Source organism: Arabidopsis lyrata (assembly GCF_000004255.2).
Source record: "Arabidopsis lyrata subsp. lyrata unplaced genomic scaffold ARALYscaffold_3, whole genome shotgun sequence".
Lineage (NCBI taxonomy): Eukaryota > Viridiplantae > Streptophyta > Magnoliopsida > Brassicales > Brassicaceae > Arabidopsis > Arabidopsis lyrata.
Window position 1 is genome coordinate 7,898,603 of NW_003302553.1, and position 12,677 is coordinate 7,911,279.

At 36.2% G+C, this 12,677-nt stretch overlaps 6 protein-coding genes across 6 annotated transcripts; 3 read left to right on the plus strand and 3 right to left on the minus strand.

Annotated features, from left to right (window-relative positions):
* The first annotated feature begins 986 nt into the window (after positions 1–986).
* On the plus strand, positions 987–2,133 carry LOC9321322 (NADH dehydrogenase [ubiquinone] 1 beta subcomplex subunit 10-B). Its single transcript, XM_021031736.1, has 3 exons — positions 987–1,325; positions 1,567–1,624; positions 1,929–2,133. Exons 1-2 carry the CDS (start codon positions 1,037–1,039, stop codon positions 1,596–1,598), a joined length of 321 nt encoding a protein of 106 aa, XP_020887395.1. The 5' UTR covers positions 987–1,036; the 3' UTR covers positions 1,599–1,624; positions 1,929–2,133.
* A 31-nt stretch (positions 2,134–2,164) lies between these two features.
* LOC9319198 (protein SLOW GREEN 1, chloroplastic) lies at positions 2,165–3,391 on the minus strand. The gene has a single exon (XM_021031734.1). The coding sequence runs from the start codon at positions 3,282–3,284 to the stop codon at positions 2,322–2,324; it is 963 nt and encodes a 320-aa protein (XP_020887393.1). The 5' UTR covers positions 3,285–3,391; the 3' UTR covers positions 2,165–2,321.
* Positions 3,392–3,397: 6 nt separating this feature from the next.
* On the plus strand, positions 3,398–5,169 carry LOC9321323 (calcineurin subunit B). The gene is made up of 7 exons (XM_021031735.1): positions 3,398–3,555; positions 3,732–3,817; positions 3,900–4,024; positions 4,119–4,215; positions 4,311–4,420; positions 4,743–4,817; positions 4,935–5,169. Exons 2-7 carry the CDS (start codon positions 3,748–3,750, stop codon positions 4,983–4,985), a joined length of 528 nt encoding a protein of 175 aa, XP_020887394.1. The 5' UTR covers positions 3,398–3,555; positions 3,732–3,747; the 3' UTR covers positions 4,986–5,169.
* Positions 5,170–5,645: 476 nt separating this feature from the next.
* LOC9319199 (aluminum-activated malate transporter 9) lies at positions 5,646–8,452 on the plus strand. Its single transcript, XM_002883086.2, has 6 exons — positions 5,646–6,193; positions 6,505–6,642; positions 6,722–6,991; positions 7,073–7,209; positions 7,308–7,454; positions 7,575–8,452. Exons 1-6 carry the CDS (start codon positions 5,797–5,799, stop codon positions 8,277–8,279), a joined length of 1,794 nt encoding a protein of 597 aa, XP_002883132.1. The 5' UTR covers positions 5,646–5,796; the 3' UTR covers positions 8,280–8,452.
* Positions 8,453–8,647: 195 nt separating this feature from the next.
* LOC9319200 (protein PLANT CADMIUM RESISTANCE 5) lies at positions 8,648–9,731 on the minus strand. The gene is made up of 4 exons (XM_021030327.1): positions 9,536–9,731; positions 9,377–9,448; positions 9,072–9,281; positions 8,648–8,915 (listed from the first exon to the last, which is right to left on the minus strand). The coding sequence occupies exons 1-4, from the start codon at positions 9,729–9,731 to the stop codon at positions 8,839–8,841; spliced, it is 555 nt and encodes a 184-aa protein (XP_020885986.1). The 3' UTR covers positions 8,648–8,838.
* A 1,434-nt stretch (positions 9,732–11,165) lies between these two features.
* Positions 11,166–12,189, minus strand: LOC9321324 (protein PLANT CADMIUM RESISTANCE 4). The gene is given in 4 exon segments (XM_002885212.2): positions 11,166–11,236; positions 11,342–11,551; positions 11,649–11,720; positions 11,828–12,189. Coding segments are annotated over 4 exon segments (552 nt in total). The 5' UTR covers positions 12,027–12,189.
* Positions 12,190–12,677: the final 488 nt, after the last annotated feature.

Genomic DNA, 12,677 nt, shown 5'->3' on the forward strand with positions numbered 1-12,677 from the left:
TATATCAAAAAAAAAAAGTTCTCAAATAACGTTTGATATTGGAAATATTAAACCTTAAAAAGAAATTGTCGTTCCAAATCAAGTTTTTGGAACAAAAATAACACTCAAAAATTAAGTGGACAAAAATAGAAAATTATTTTTTATTTTTAAAATTAATAAATAATTATAATAAATACAAAAAAAATCACTAATTCAAGTTAATATTTTTCCGCCAAAAAAAATTTCTTCAAAATTTCCCTCCAAAATATTTTCCGCTTCCGAAAAAAAAATATCGTCAAAATTTTCTCGCAAAAAAAAATCCAAGAAATTCAGGAAGCATTCTACGAAATTTGGGAAGGATTCAACGTAATTCAGGAAGAGTCTTCCTTAATTACGTGGAATCCTTCTTGAAATTTATGAATTCATGAAATCCTTCCTGAATTACGCAGAAATCTTCCTGAATTTTGTTTAATCCTTCATGAATTTTGTGCAATCCTTTAAGGAATTTTTTCCTGAAATTCAAAGAATTCTTCATGAATTTTGTGATATCCTTCCTAAATTTGGTGGATTTTTTTGGCGGAAAAATTTTGACGAAATTTTTTTTTGTGAGAAAATGTTGAAATTTTGTTTTTGGCGAGAAAATAAATTTGCATTGCAAAAATTTTTTTGGCGGGAAATTTTCAATTTTATTTATTTATTTATTTTTAGTTAAACTAATTATTAATATTTAATATTTAATTAAAGTTTATAGTGTTATTTGTGAAAATTTTTAAATATAGTACTATTTTTGGAAGAAAACTTATTTTAGTGATATTTTGTCAATCCCCTAATATTAAAACTTAATAAATTGCTAAACTTATTTATTTCTAGGAGTAAAAATTTGAATATCACTCACTTATTAAAAAAGGCCACAGAGTACGTTAATGCTGGAAGTTTAGGCCCATTTATATTGGGCCTAAAGAATAGGCCCAAAAGTATTTGTGAACATGAAGAAAAAGGTCCCAAACTCAGAAAATCACGAAGACGACGAGTGAAGAAGAAGAGAGGAGAAAAAGCAATGGGGAGAAAGAAGGGATTACCGGAGTTCGAAGAATCGGCGCCGGATGGATTTGATCCGGCCAATCCTTACAAGGATCCGGTGGCGATGGTTGAAATGAGAGAACACATCGTTCGAGAGAAATGGATCCAAATCGAGAAAGCTAAGATCTTGCGTGAGAAGGTCAAATGGTGTTACCGCGTCGAAGGAGTCAATCACTACCAGAAATGTCGTCATCTTGTTCAGCAGTATCTTGATTCCACTCGCGGCGTCGGTTGGGGAAAGGATCATCGTCCTATTTCGCTCCACGGTGAGTTTAATGGTGGATGCTTTGCTGAAGCATTTTACTCGATTCTTTTGGGGTTTTTTTTTTTGTTCTCACTGGTTAATTTCTTGATGAATCAGTGCCTTGATTAGCAAAATCATCGAATTCATACTGGATTGATGTTGATATAGATTAGTCTGAGGCTCTGAGCTAGTGCATTTGTTTCATCGATGAATGAGAAACTGTCATGTTGAATTGTTGGTCTGATATTGATTTGACTGTGCAGGTCCCAAACCGGAGGCTGTTGAAGCTGAATAATGTTGTGTGCCTCAGTGATCTCTTAGGTAAGAAGCTGGTTCTGTGTTTATGTTACTGGAAGCAGTGGGTTGTTTGTTTAACTTGTTTAATAAACTGAAAGAAAACGTAAGACAAATTTGGCCTCCATGCTTGTGTTAACCTAGAATATGTTGTAGAAGTTATTCCTAGCAAAATAGGTATTACAACAATCTGAGGGATGAAACTTGTGGAAAGTTGTACATGTGTTAAAGCTTAGGTGAAACCTCCACTGTTATGTTATGAACTGTGCCAAACGTGGAATTCAAACTGGTGCACACTATTGGTTCAAAGGCTCTTCTTTTTTTGATGCAGATGTCTGAGCTTTTGATATGGGACATAAAATGGATCTTTTCAGAAGATAATGGCTCCCTGATTTCTTCCGAACGCTGTGCAAATTTCTCTTATTCTTAGAAACTTGTGGGTCTTTGGACCAATGGATTCATGTAATTGAGCTTTGAGTATTGTTACACTCCACAGTATCCGTTTCTGATTGTCAAATAAGTCCCTTTTTTCGCTCTCTCTTCTTTCCAGTTAATTTTACTTTATTATCAAATTAAGAATCACATGATAAAACAAAATCCAAAAATGGAGTTTCAAAGTTCAATTCAACAAAGCAAAAACACAGCATAATTTCTCAGAAAACAATCTTGTCTTCTGTGTCTTATTCTTCTGATATGATTCAGAGCTATCAATAATCAATTAAACTTAGTTCTCTTCATTACCACCAAAAAGCTTCATTTTAGACAATGGAGTCCTCAAGTACCCTTCTACTTCAAATTTCTTCGGAGAAAGCTCTCTGTACTTCGCAAACTGTTCCTTAGCTTCAACGTTCTTGTCAAGCAAGCTATAGATCATACCTCGACAGAAATACGGTCTGAAATCCTTTGGATCCTCTTTCGTCAGCTGCTCGTAGCTCTTCAATGCTTCATCCACATTCTTCTGCAAGAAATGTATCTGAGCAATGATCAGTCTCACGTCTCTCGCTTCCTTCACCAAATACTCAGCCTCGGCTACAGCTAAAGCATCTTCCAGCCTCTGCAGCACTGCAGCTCCTTCCCCGGACCTGTCCATGAGCAATGCATTCTCGAATAAAGCCTCAAACGAAAGTGGGTTTCGTTGGAGAATTTCCTCGAACATCTGGCGTGCGTTTTCGGGACGACCCATTTCGCCCAACAGCCTGGCCATTAAGAACTTCCACTCTGTTTCATCTGGTTGTGCAGTTACTAGTCTCTCTAAGAGCTTAAGAGCTTCTTCATCTTCTCCCTTCTCTAGCTTCTGCTGCAGGAGTGATCTCAGTGTCTCAACAGCCTCAGGAGTGGAATCCAAAAGCTCAGATAATGGCGCGATCTCAGACAGTTTCTCTTCTTTCACTTCCTGGTAGGCTTCTTCGGTAGTCGTAACCGGAGATTCTGCTTTCACCGGTAAAGTTGAGAACTTTCCGGTCATTGAAACAGCAGCGCCGATGAGAATCGCTGATTTGGCAAAATATTTCAGCTTCTCTGGAAAACAATAACCGGAACCATTCTGATTCGAGCTAGCCCTGATACGAATAGAAAGAAGATCGCGACGGGGAATCAGAGGTCCGGTGACCGGAACCGCTTTGACGGCGACGAAAGAAGTAACCAATGAAGAAGAAAGTGAAGAAGAAACTGAGAGAGACGAAAACATGGCGGCCTCAGAGCTTCAGAGAGTATCAATGGTTGCAGAAGCACAATCAAAATCGAAAGAGACCATGGCGATATATCAGACGCGCGTGTGAAGTGTTATTGGGCTTGATTTTATATAATGGGCCTTTAAATAATTGGGTCTTAGGCCTTTTGGTTTTGTTGAGGCAGATCTCCGGCGAAACTTTAGACCGAGATACGGAAGAATCAGATCAACGCATGCGACCAAGAAAATCAAAAGCGGGTTGAGAAGAAAGAGATAAGCTTTTACATCAGTAAGTTGATAAATTCATGTTTTGATTTTGAAATCAGTATCACTTTTTCTCGAATCAACCCTTTATCCGCAATAATTCCACCCAAAAATCATTAATTTTCCTGAGTTAGGGATTTCATGAATCTTACATGATCGATAATTAATTAGGGTTGTGATGATTAACCATATTTGAATCAGATTTTGAAGGCGTGAAATGGGAAACACTTCATCGATGCTGACTCAATACGACATCGAAGAAGTTCAGAGCCATTGTCATGATCTATGTGAGATTTTCCGACAACTTCTCTCTGTCTTTTTCTTATATGTTTCAAAAAATTTAATGCTTTGGTGTGTGTTTTGCTTCAGTTGAGCAGCAGGAAATTCTATCTCTATATCAAAGGTTTTGCCAGTTAGATCGAAACGCAAAGGGATTTATATCTTCTGATGAGTTTCTCTCTGTACCTGAGTTTGCCATGAATCCACTATCTCAGGTTTTTGACAATTTCCTTAATCTTAAATCTATGAAATCTTTGTTACATTGAATTAGGTTTGTTTGAATTGTTTGTTGGATATTATTAATAACAGAGGCTGCTTAAGATGGTTGATGGTTTGAACTTTAAGGATTTTGTGGCTTTCTTGTCTGCATTTAGTGCCAAGGCTAGTCTAAGACAGAAAGTTCAGTGTAAGTTGATACGTTTCCTTTAAATCGAATTTGTGGCAAAATCTTCTTTTTCACTTTATTGTATGGAATGATGATCAGACTTCTTTGTTTCCCAGTGATCTTTAAAGTCTATGATTCGGACTGCAACGGTAAGGTCTCCTTTAAAGATATCATGGAAGTGTTGCGTGACTTATCCGGATCATTCATGTCTGATGAGCAAAGAGAGGTATGATGTTTAGAAAGTTAGTAACTTTTAAGGTTATGGAAAGTGACTACACTATGTTCAACTATAACTAAAAAGTGAAACATCATTAATCTACTAAAACCTTCTTTGTTAGCGTGTAATGATTTTTCTGCTGAAACTCTATTCAGCTAAAATATTTCCATTTTAACTGTTTTGTTGTTCCATTACTCATTTGTCATATTAGTCGAACTTTGGGATAAAAGCTAGAGTTCTTTCATTTGTTTTTCTATAGTTATGATCAGTGTATAAATTCAGTAGACAAGTGTTTTGACCATGTGTCTTGTGTTTTACTTTGGGGTTGTAGCAAGTACTGAGCCAGGTTTTGAAGGAATCGGGCTACACAAGTGACTCTTTCTTAACACTAGAGGATTTCATTAAGGTACATTTTCTTACTTATTGTGATTGTTATCATCAGAATTGCAGTAATGTTCTAAGTTGTCACATTCCAAGAATCTGAAACTGCATCTCCTTTCTTGTATCTCCAATTTTGTCACAGATCTTTGGGAGTAGTAGACCGGAGATGGATGTTGAAATTCCTGTGGATTAGGTTTATGACCATATCATCAAACACAACACTCAAATCTCATCTTGTATTTTGTCCACACTGTTACTAGAATAATCCTTGTTAATTGATCACACACCATTGCAGGCTTTTTCAGCACTTTTACTAAGTTTCTTTATAAAGTATTTTCAATTGAAACTTGTTCTACTAAAGGAAATTACAATTGTTTCCTTAGCTTTTTGCATTACCAATAATGGCATATGTTAGACTTTAGATCCTTATCTCACAAATAAAATTATGTAGTTGGAATGGAATGAATAATCACGGAATCTCCATATTTTAAAGTAATAAAGTTGATTGTTTTGTGTAGCTTGTAATGAATTGTCAAAAAGGAGTCTGAATTTCAACGCTCAAGTGTTGGCATGTAATTAAACTATGGGTTAAAGAAACAAAAAATACTAATTATGGTAATTAGATTAACAAATGGTATGTCGACAAGAAAGCTTATTAATTATGGTAATTAGATTAACAAATACTAATTATGGTAATTAGATTAAAAAATACTAATTATGGTAATTAGATTAACAAATACTAATTATGGTAATTAGATTAACAAATGGTGACGTAACGTAATTAAAGTAGCATTGAAATCTACTTATATTGTCCACACAAGTCATTATATAAACTAATAAAAGGTATTAAAACGTCGTCATTTTGCTTCATAATAGACCACTTTATTCACCTACTAAAAGGTCCACCACCACTAACAGTTTCGTTTCGTCAGTCAAAAAAATAAAAATATCTTCACCATTCTTTTTCAAACAAAGCTTTTTTCTCTGAGAATCCGCGTCTAGTAATGGCGGCGAAGCAAGGTTCCTTCAGGCATGTAATACTCGAGAAACGTGAGAGGCTTCTTTCCAATAATGGTTTCTCCGATTTCAGATTCACCGACATCGAATCTAACGATCTTCTCGAAAACGAAAACTATGGAAGAACAAGGTTATGTTGCTGTTGTTCGTGTGGTAATCTATCTGATAAAATCTCTGGAGTGTACCAAGATGCTAAAGATGTAGCGAGGAAAGCTTGGGATATGGGAGTATCTGATCCGAGAAAGATCGTCTTCTCCGCGAAGATTGGTCTTGCTCTGACGATTGTGGCGCTTTTGATTTTTTATCAGGAACCTAATCCGGATCTTAGTCGATACTCTGTTTGGGCTATTCTTACTGTCGTCGTCGTCTTCGAATTCACGATCGGTAAATTCTTTTTTTCCCAGTGGTTTTAGTTTCCCATGATTTTGGGGTTCATTGGAAATTGAATTTTCTGGATTTGGTTTTGTTTCCTTGTTAAAGAAAGAGTATGCGTCGTTGCTTTCATCTGTAGAATGAATTCGTCGTTTTCTTCTTTTATAATTATATTAAAAAGGCAAGTGTTTTGCTTTTGTTTGACTGTAATTGACGATTACTGTATCATTGAGCTTAATTATACTTCACAGTGCTTAACATTGCTAAAATGGTAATTGTGTATAGAAGCTTTACATTGTGATGACTGTTGTTGGTTGTAATAGGAGCAACTCTAAGCAAAGGGTTTAATCGAGCGCTTGGGACTTTATCAGCTGGAGGTCTTGCACTTGGAATGGCTGAGCTTTCGACACTATTCGGTGACTGGGAAGAGCTCTTCTGCACTCTTAGTATCTTCTGCATTGGTATGTTAACAACATCTTCAGTTCTTTTACATCTATCATTTTGGTTTTCTTTCTGCTTATATATGTTTCTGTCTGACAGGGTTTCTCGCAACTTTCATGAAACTATATCCGTCGATGAAAGCTTATGAATACGGGTTCAGGGTTTTCTTGCTTACGTATTGCTATATTCTGATTTCGGGGTTCAGAACTGGGCAGTTCATACAAGTGGCTATTTCCCGGTTTCTGCTTATAGCTCTTGGTGCTGGTGTTAGTTTAGGTGTTAATATGTTTATTTATCCTATATGGGCTGGAGAGGATCTTCATAACCTTGTCGTGAAGAATTTTATGAATGTTGCGACTTCCCTTGAAGGTTAGTAAGTAAAACAAAGGTTTTGGGCTTTCTGAGTCTCGGGAAGGAGATGCTTGACTGGTGTTTTCTTTGGTCTTGCAGGTTGTGTGAACGGATACCTCCGTTGTGTCGAATACGAGAGAATCCCATCCAAAATCCTCACATACCAAGCCTCAGAGGATCCTGTTTACAAGGGTTACAGATCAGCAGTTGAATCAACCAGCCAAGAAGAGTCTCTGGTATTTGTCATTGCGGAATCATCTTCAATAAGTCTGTTTTTATTCCATTGTTTCTCATCTCTTAATTAGTTTGTGTTTTCTCTGTTGTAATTGCAAAGATGAGTTTCGCAATATGGGAGCCGCCTCATGGACGATACAAGTCATTTAACTACCCATGGAAGAACTATGTCAAGCTCAGCGGTGCTCTCAAGCATTGTGCATTCACTGTCATGGCATTGCACGGCTGCATTCTCTCAGAAATCCAGGTAACATAGTAGAAAGACTTGTATGGTTTTTTAAGGATTCCGATGTTTCTTGTACTTATAAAGAAATCAGCTGTTCATGATTAGTTCATGATTAGAGCTTAATCTGGGAACATTTCACAGGCACCAGAGGAACGGAGACAAGTTTTTCGGCAAGAACTTCAGAGAGTGGGCGTAGAAGGAGCCAAATTGTTACGAGAGCTCGGTGAAAAGGTGAAGAAGATGGAGAAGCTAGGACCAGTCGACCTTCTCTTTGAAGTACACCTAGCTGCCGAAGAATTACAGCACAAGATCGACAAGAAATCTTACCTTCTCGTCAATTCCGAATGCTGGGAGATCGGAAACCGAGCCATAAAGGAATCAGAGCCTCAAGAACTGCTCTCCCTCGAAGATTCAGATCCACCAGAAAACCACGCGCCTCCAATCTACGCCATCAAATCTCTAAGCGAGGCAGTTCTAGAGATACCGCCGAGCTGGGGAGAGAAGAATCATCGTCAGCCGTTGAACCATAGACCTACTCTCTCAAAACAGGTGTCATGGCCTGCACGGCTTGTGCTTCCGCCGCATCCGGAGACAACTAACGGAGCTTCACCGTTGATGGATACGACAAAGACTTATGAAAGCGCGAGTGCATTGTCTCTCGCTACGTTCGCGTCTCTCCTCATCGAGTTCGTTGCTCGGTTGCAGAACGTGGTCGACGCATTCGAGGAGTTGAGCCAGAAGGCGAATTTCAAGGAGCCTGAGATTGTTACGACGGGGACGGATGTTGAATACTCGGGCGAAAGAGTTGGACTTGGCCAGAAGATCCGTGGGTGTTTTGGGATGTAAGGTTTTTGTTTTTGCATCGGCGTTTCACTTAAACGCGCGAGAGATTATAGGTTAAACTGTTAACTGTAAACTGTAACTCAACTAGATTCGTAAATAATGGTAAAAAATCAGAGGCAGTTGTTAAACCTTATATCAGAATTAAGGAAATGTGTATTGGACCATTTTCATCATAAGCTCAAGAGGCTTGAAATCTAATTATTTTCGTCTACTGTATATATTGTAATCCAACATATTATTGAAATAAAAAACATTTTATATTTACTGTGAACGATACGAAATCTGTCCAAAAAGGTTTATTCTCGGGAATTCAACTCTCAAATCTTATGCAGAATTGCTGATAATTTGATGATCATGTAGATTAAAAGCTTGAAGAAATTTGTTTATATATCGGAAATAGGAAGAAATTACGTGAAATTCACACTCCTGTTTCGTTCATCCACGAACATGAAACTACTCGCTTACATTTATTTTTATCTTCGACCATGAAAAATATAGAAAGTAACGAAAAATAAAAGACAGGAAAAAAGAATATGTCAACAATATAACCAAAGGTTATTAGTCAACCCATCATCCGTTGACCTGTTGGAGGGGTCATCATCTCTTGCTGCTGTGCTTGTTGAACATTCCCAGCCCACCCTATTGTACAAATCAATAGTAGTTGTAATCTTTAAAACCAACATTGGTTATATAAAAATCATCAAAAAACATATCTAATCAAAAAAGAGATGCAAAAAATATAATTAAAGAAAGATAATTAATGAGAAAATGGATTCATCACAAAAATAAAATTACCAAGAATGGGGTCAAAACCATGGTGCTTGAGCTCACGATACTCTTGACAAAGAGCACACTGCATACAGACTAAGTGAGTGATCCAATCCGGAGCCGGAGCATCTGGTAACCCGTATTTGTTTCGTATCTTGGCCCTGAACATGTATGAATACACGAAACATGCCCCGGAAAAAAATATCGCTCCGTACAACAACCCAGCTGTCGCACAAGCTGCGTGATAGAAATATGTAAATATGTTTACACAAATGACCATCTATGTGTGTTTTTTAATTTATAAGGTTTGTGTATATGTATGAATGACTTACGCGTCGCGCCTTCGTCAACAACCTCCGCAATCTGTCCGAACGTGACGCATGGAGCGATCAATGTGATCACGGCTGATCCAATGCACAACAACAACAAAAAATTGAAAAACGACCAATCGTAGACTGTTTAGTTTTTGTTATGTTAGAAAGTTATCTAACCATTTTCACTATCGTTCATGCAATCGAAAAGTTCAGAACTCCAGCGATTTTGTGTTTGTTGGTAATTGACCCGTATGCCCGTTGGTATGTTTGTCGGCTTACCAGGTGCACCGTTATGGGAATGTACCTTGTTGTTCGGACTAGCCGTATGTTGAACCGGAGGTGCCTGATTCTTTTGGCCATCTGGTCGACCCATAGTCTTTAACCGGCTAGAGTTTGCCAACAAAACAGATTTTCTTCTCTCTTTTTTTCTGTAGACTTTTTTATAATAACAACTCTCTTATCGTTTAATTTTGTGAAAGCATTATAGATGATGGTTATGTTTATAGCTTGAATAAGTGATGGTGGGCTCCTTTTCGTCGTATAATTATTTCCCTCTTGTATATAACTAAATTCATTTGTAACTACTACTTTGAAACATTATTCTCCAGACTAGTTTGGCTGTCAATTTCTTTAAAAACCACAAAAAAAAAAAAGCAGCCAATTGCGTATTTTGTAATCAAGTATTAACAACATTATGTTGGATTTTGTAATAAATTTACGAAAAATACTTGGATTCACCCTTTTATATTCACCCCTTTTATTTCAGCCAATCAGAATCTACCACCTAATAATAATAATAAATTTTTATTAGAAAGGGTTAGAGTTTAGATTTTATGATTAAACGAAGTTAAATATCGGTTTGGATTTATAAACGGATTTAGATTTTACAATTAAACGAGGTTAAATATCGGTTTGGGTTTAGAAAGTACGATTAGAGTTTAGATTTTATGATTAAACGAGGTTAAATATCGGTTTGAGTTTATAAAGGATTTAGATTTTATAATTAAACGAGGTTAAATGCCGGTTTGGGTTTAAAAAGTACAATTAGAGTTTAGATTTTTTACGATTAAACGAGTTTAAATGACGGTTTGGGTTTACAAAGGAGAATTAGGGTTTAGATTATGTAATTAAACGAGGTTATATATCGGTTTGGGTTAATAAAAGAATGGTTAGGGATTAGACTTAATAATTAAATAAGTTTAATATTTTTTATTATATAGCGAATTTTGATTGGAATAAAAAGATTTACCTATAAGGTGAACCCAAGTATTGCTCTAAATTTACTTAGATCCGCTGCTATCATAAGTGACGATAATGAAAAGTGTATATACAATTCAGATGATCGCTTGCTATATGTGGGTTTGACCAAAAAATGATTATTTTACATATAGTGTGATCTGCAAGATAGTAACTTTAACTTCAAAACCTTTTTGATATCACAAAACTGGATATGCATTAAATCCTTATTTGTCATATAAAATTGGTTTCGGATTATACTGGCTTCTATTTGCAACGCCCGATCTGTAAAAAATGTTTTTCTTGAAATTAAATCTAAAATCTTCTGTAGAATTACGAATATTTTGATCAATATATTTATTCATATTTCGGAAATAGGAAGAAATTACGTGAAATCACACTCATGTTTTATTCATGGGCTCCCACAACATAAATCACTGCCTTACATTTATTTTCAGCAATGAAAAATATAAAAAAATTAACCAGAAAAAGGCAAAAATTCAACAAAAAAAAAAAAAAAAAAAAAAGTTATTTAAAACATATTGTGAAAAAAATAACAAAACTTTACAAGTCAACCCATCATCCGTTGACCTGTCGGAGGAGACATCACTTGCTGCTGTGCTTGCACATTCCCAGCCCACCCTATTGCATCAATTTATAGTTAATGATATTCAATACCAGCATTGGTTATATAAAAATCATCAAACAGATAAGCAAAGGGATTAATTAATAAGATAATGAAATTACCAATATTGGGGTCAAAAGCACGGTGCTTGAGCTCACGATACTCTTGACAAAGAGCACAATGCTCACAGAATAAGTGAGTGATCTAATCGGGGGCCGGAGCATCCGGTAACCCATATTTGGTTCGCATTTTGGCCCGGAACATGCATGAGTAGACAAACGGCACCCCAATGAAAAATATCACTCCATACAACAACCCACCTGTCGCACAAGCTGCGGAATACATGTACACATATATTAATATGTTTACAGAAATGAAAATCTACGATTCTTTGTTTGTAAAATGTCTGTGTTTGTATGAATGACTTACTCGTAGCGCCTTCGTCAACGATCTCAGCAATCTGTCCCAACGTCACGCATGGAGCTAAACAGGTGATCACGGCTGGACCAATGCACAACAACAACAAAATCAAGAGAATAATCATATTATGCTTCGTATATATGTATGCAATTTTGCGTGATTGATTTTATTTTAAAAAGCTATCTAACCATTTTCACTGTCGTTCATGCAATCGAAAAGATTAGAACTCCAGCGATTTTGCGTTTGGTTATTGAACGGTATGCCCGTTCGTATGTTTGCTTGGTGACCAATTGCACCGTTTTGGGAATCTCCCTGGTTGTTCCGGTTAACCGTTGGTTGAACCGGAGGTGGTTGTGCTTCATTCGGCTGTCCACCTGGTCGACCCATATAGATAATAGTAATTACCCGGCTAGGATTTTGCAACACAAAACGTTTGCTTCTTCTTTTGGTACGGTCTTTAAGTTTTTTGTTATAACGAATAGCTCTTATCCTTTTTTTGTGAAAATTATGGATAGAAGGTTAGGGATATATAAACTATGGTTATCTCAGTTTGAATTAGTTTAAACTTTTTGAGATGCTCTACTTTTCTTCGCATAGTTGTTTCCATCTTGTATATATATAACTAAATTCATTTGTAGCTTACTACTTTGAAACATTATTCCCCAAAATAGTTTGGCTGTCGATCACCGTCCTTAAAAACAAATAACCAATTGCGTATATTGTATTCAAAATTTAGTTGTAATAAATTTTATATCGATCCGATATCATAAGTGACGATAATAGAAATTAAAGTGTATATACAAATACACAGATTCAGATGATCGATTACGTACTGAATATGGGTTTATGACTTTATGTACATATATACAGTGACTGCAAAATATGTGTGGATATTAAATCTTTATTTATTATGTAAAATTGGTTTTGGGGTATTACTGGCTTTCTATATTGCCTATTGGTGGTTGACCAGCTGGTGGTATTCTTAAATTTCTATTCTATATATGAAAACAAAAATATTAACTGCAACTAAGTTTGAAA

What these genes read in the sequence shown, in the direction of transcription:
- LOC9321322 (XM_021031736.1), top strand. Translation starts at nt 1,037, where the DNA reads ATGGGGAGAAAGAAGGGATTACCGGAGTTCGAAGAATCGGCGCCGGAT. An exon ending in TCGTCCTATTTCGCTCCACG is followed by an intron (nt 1,326 to 1,566) that starts GTGAGTTTAATG and finishes TTGACTGTGCAG; the next exon opens with GTCCCAAACCGGAGGCTGTT.
- LOC9319198 (XM_021031734.1), bottom strand. Translation starts at nt 3,284, where the DNA reads ATGTTTTCGTCTCTCTCAGTTTCTTCTTCACTTTCTTCTTCATTGGTT.
- LOC9321323 (XM_021031735.1), top strand. Translation starts at nt 3,748, where the DNA reads ATGGGAAACACTTCATCGATGCTGACTCAATACGACATCGAAGAAGTT. An exon ending in TGTCTGATGAGCAAAGAGAG is followed by an intron (nt 4,421 to 4,742) that starts GTATGATGTTTA and finishes TTGGGGTTGTAG; the next exon opens with CAAGTACTGAGCCAGGTTTT. An exon ending in CACTAGAGGATTTCATTAAG is followed by an intron (nt 4,818 to 4,934) that starts GTACATTTTCTT and finishes ATTTTGTCACAG; the next exon opens with ATCTTTGGGAGTAGTAGACC.
- LOC9319199 (XM_002883086.2), top strand. Translation starts at nt 5,797, where the DNA reads ATGGCGGCGAAGCAAGGTTCCTTCAGGCATGTAATACTCGAGAAACGT. An exon ending in TCTTAGTATCTTCTGCATTG is followed by an intron (nt 6,643 to 6,721) that starts GTATGTTAACAA and finishes TCTGTCTGACAG; the next exon opens with GGTTTCTCGCAACTTTCATG. An exon ending in CCAGCCAAGAAGAGTCTCTG is followed by an intron (nt 7,210 to 7,307) that starts GTATTTGTCATT and finishes GTAATTGCAAAG; the next exon opens with ATGAGTTTCGCAATATGGGA.
- LOC9319200 (XM_021030327.1), bottom strand. Translation starts at nt 9,731, where the DNA reads ATGGGTCGACCAGATGGCCAAAAGAATCAGGCACCTCCGGTTCAACAT. An exon ending in CATGAACGATAGTGAAAATG is followed by an intron (nt 9,449 to 9,535) that starts GTTAGATAACTT and finishes GCATTGGATCAG; the next exon opens with CCGTGATCACATTGATCGCT. An exon ending in TGGTTTTGACCCCATTCTTG is followed by an intron (nt 8,916 to 9,071) that starts GTAATTTTATTT and finishes TTTGTACAATAG; the next exon opens with GGTGGGCTGGGAATGTTCAA.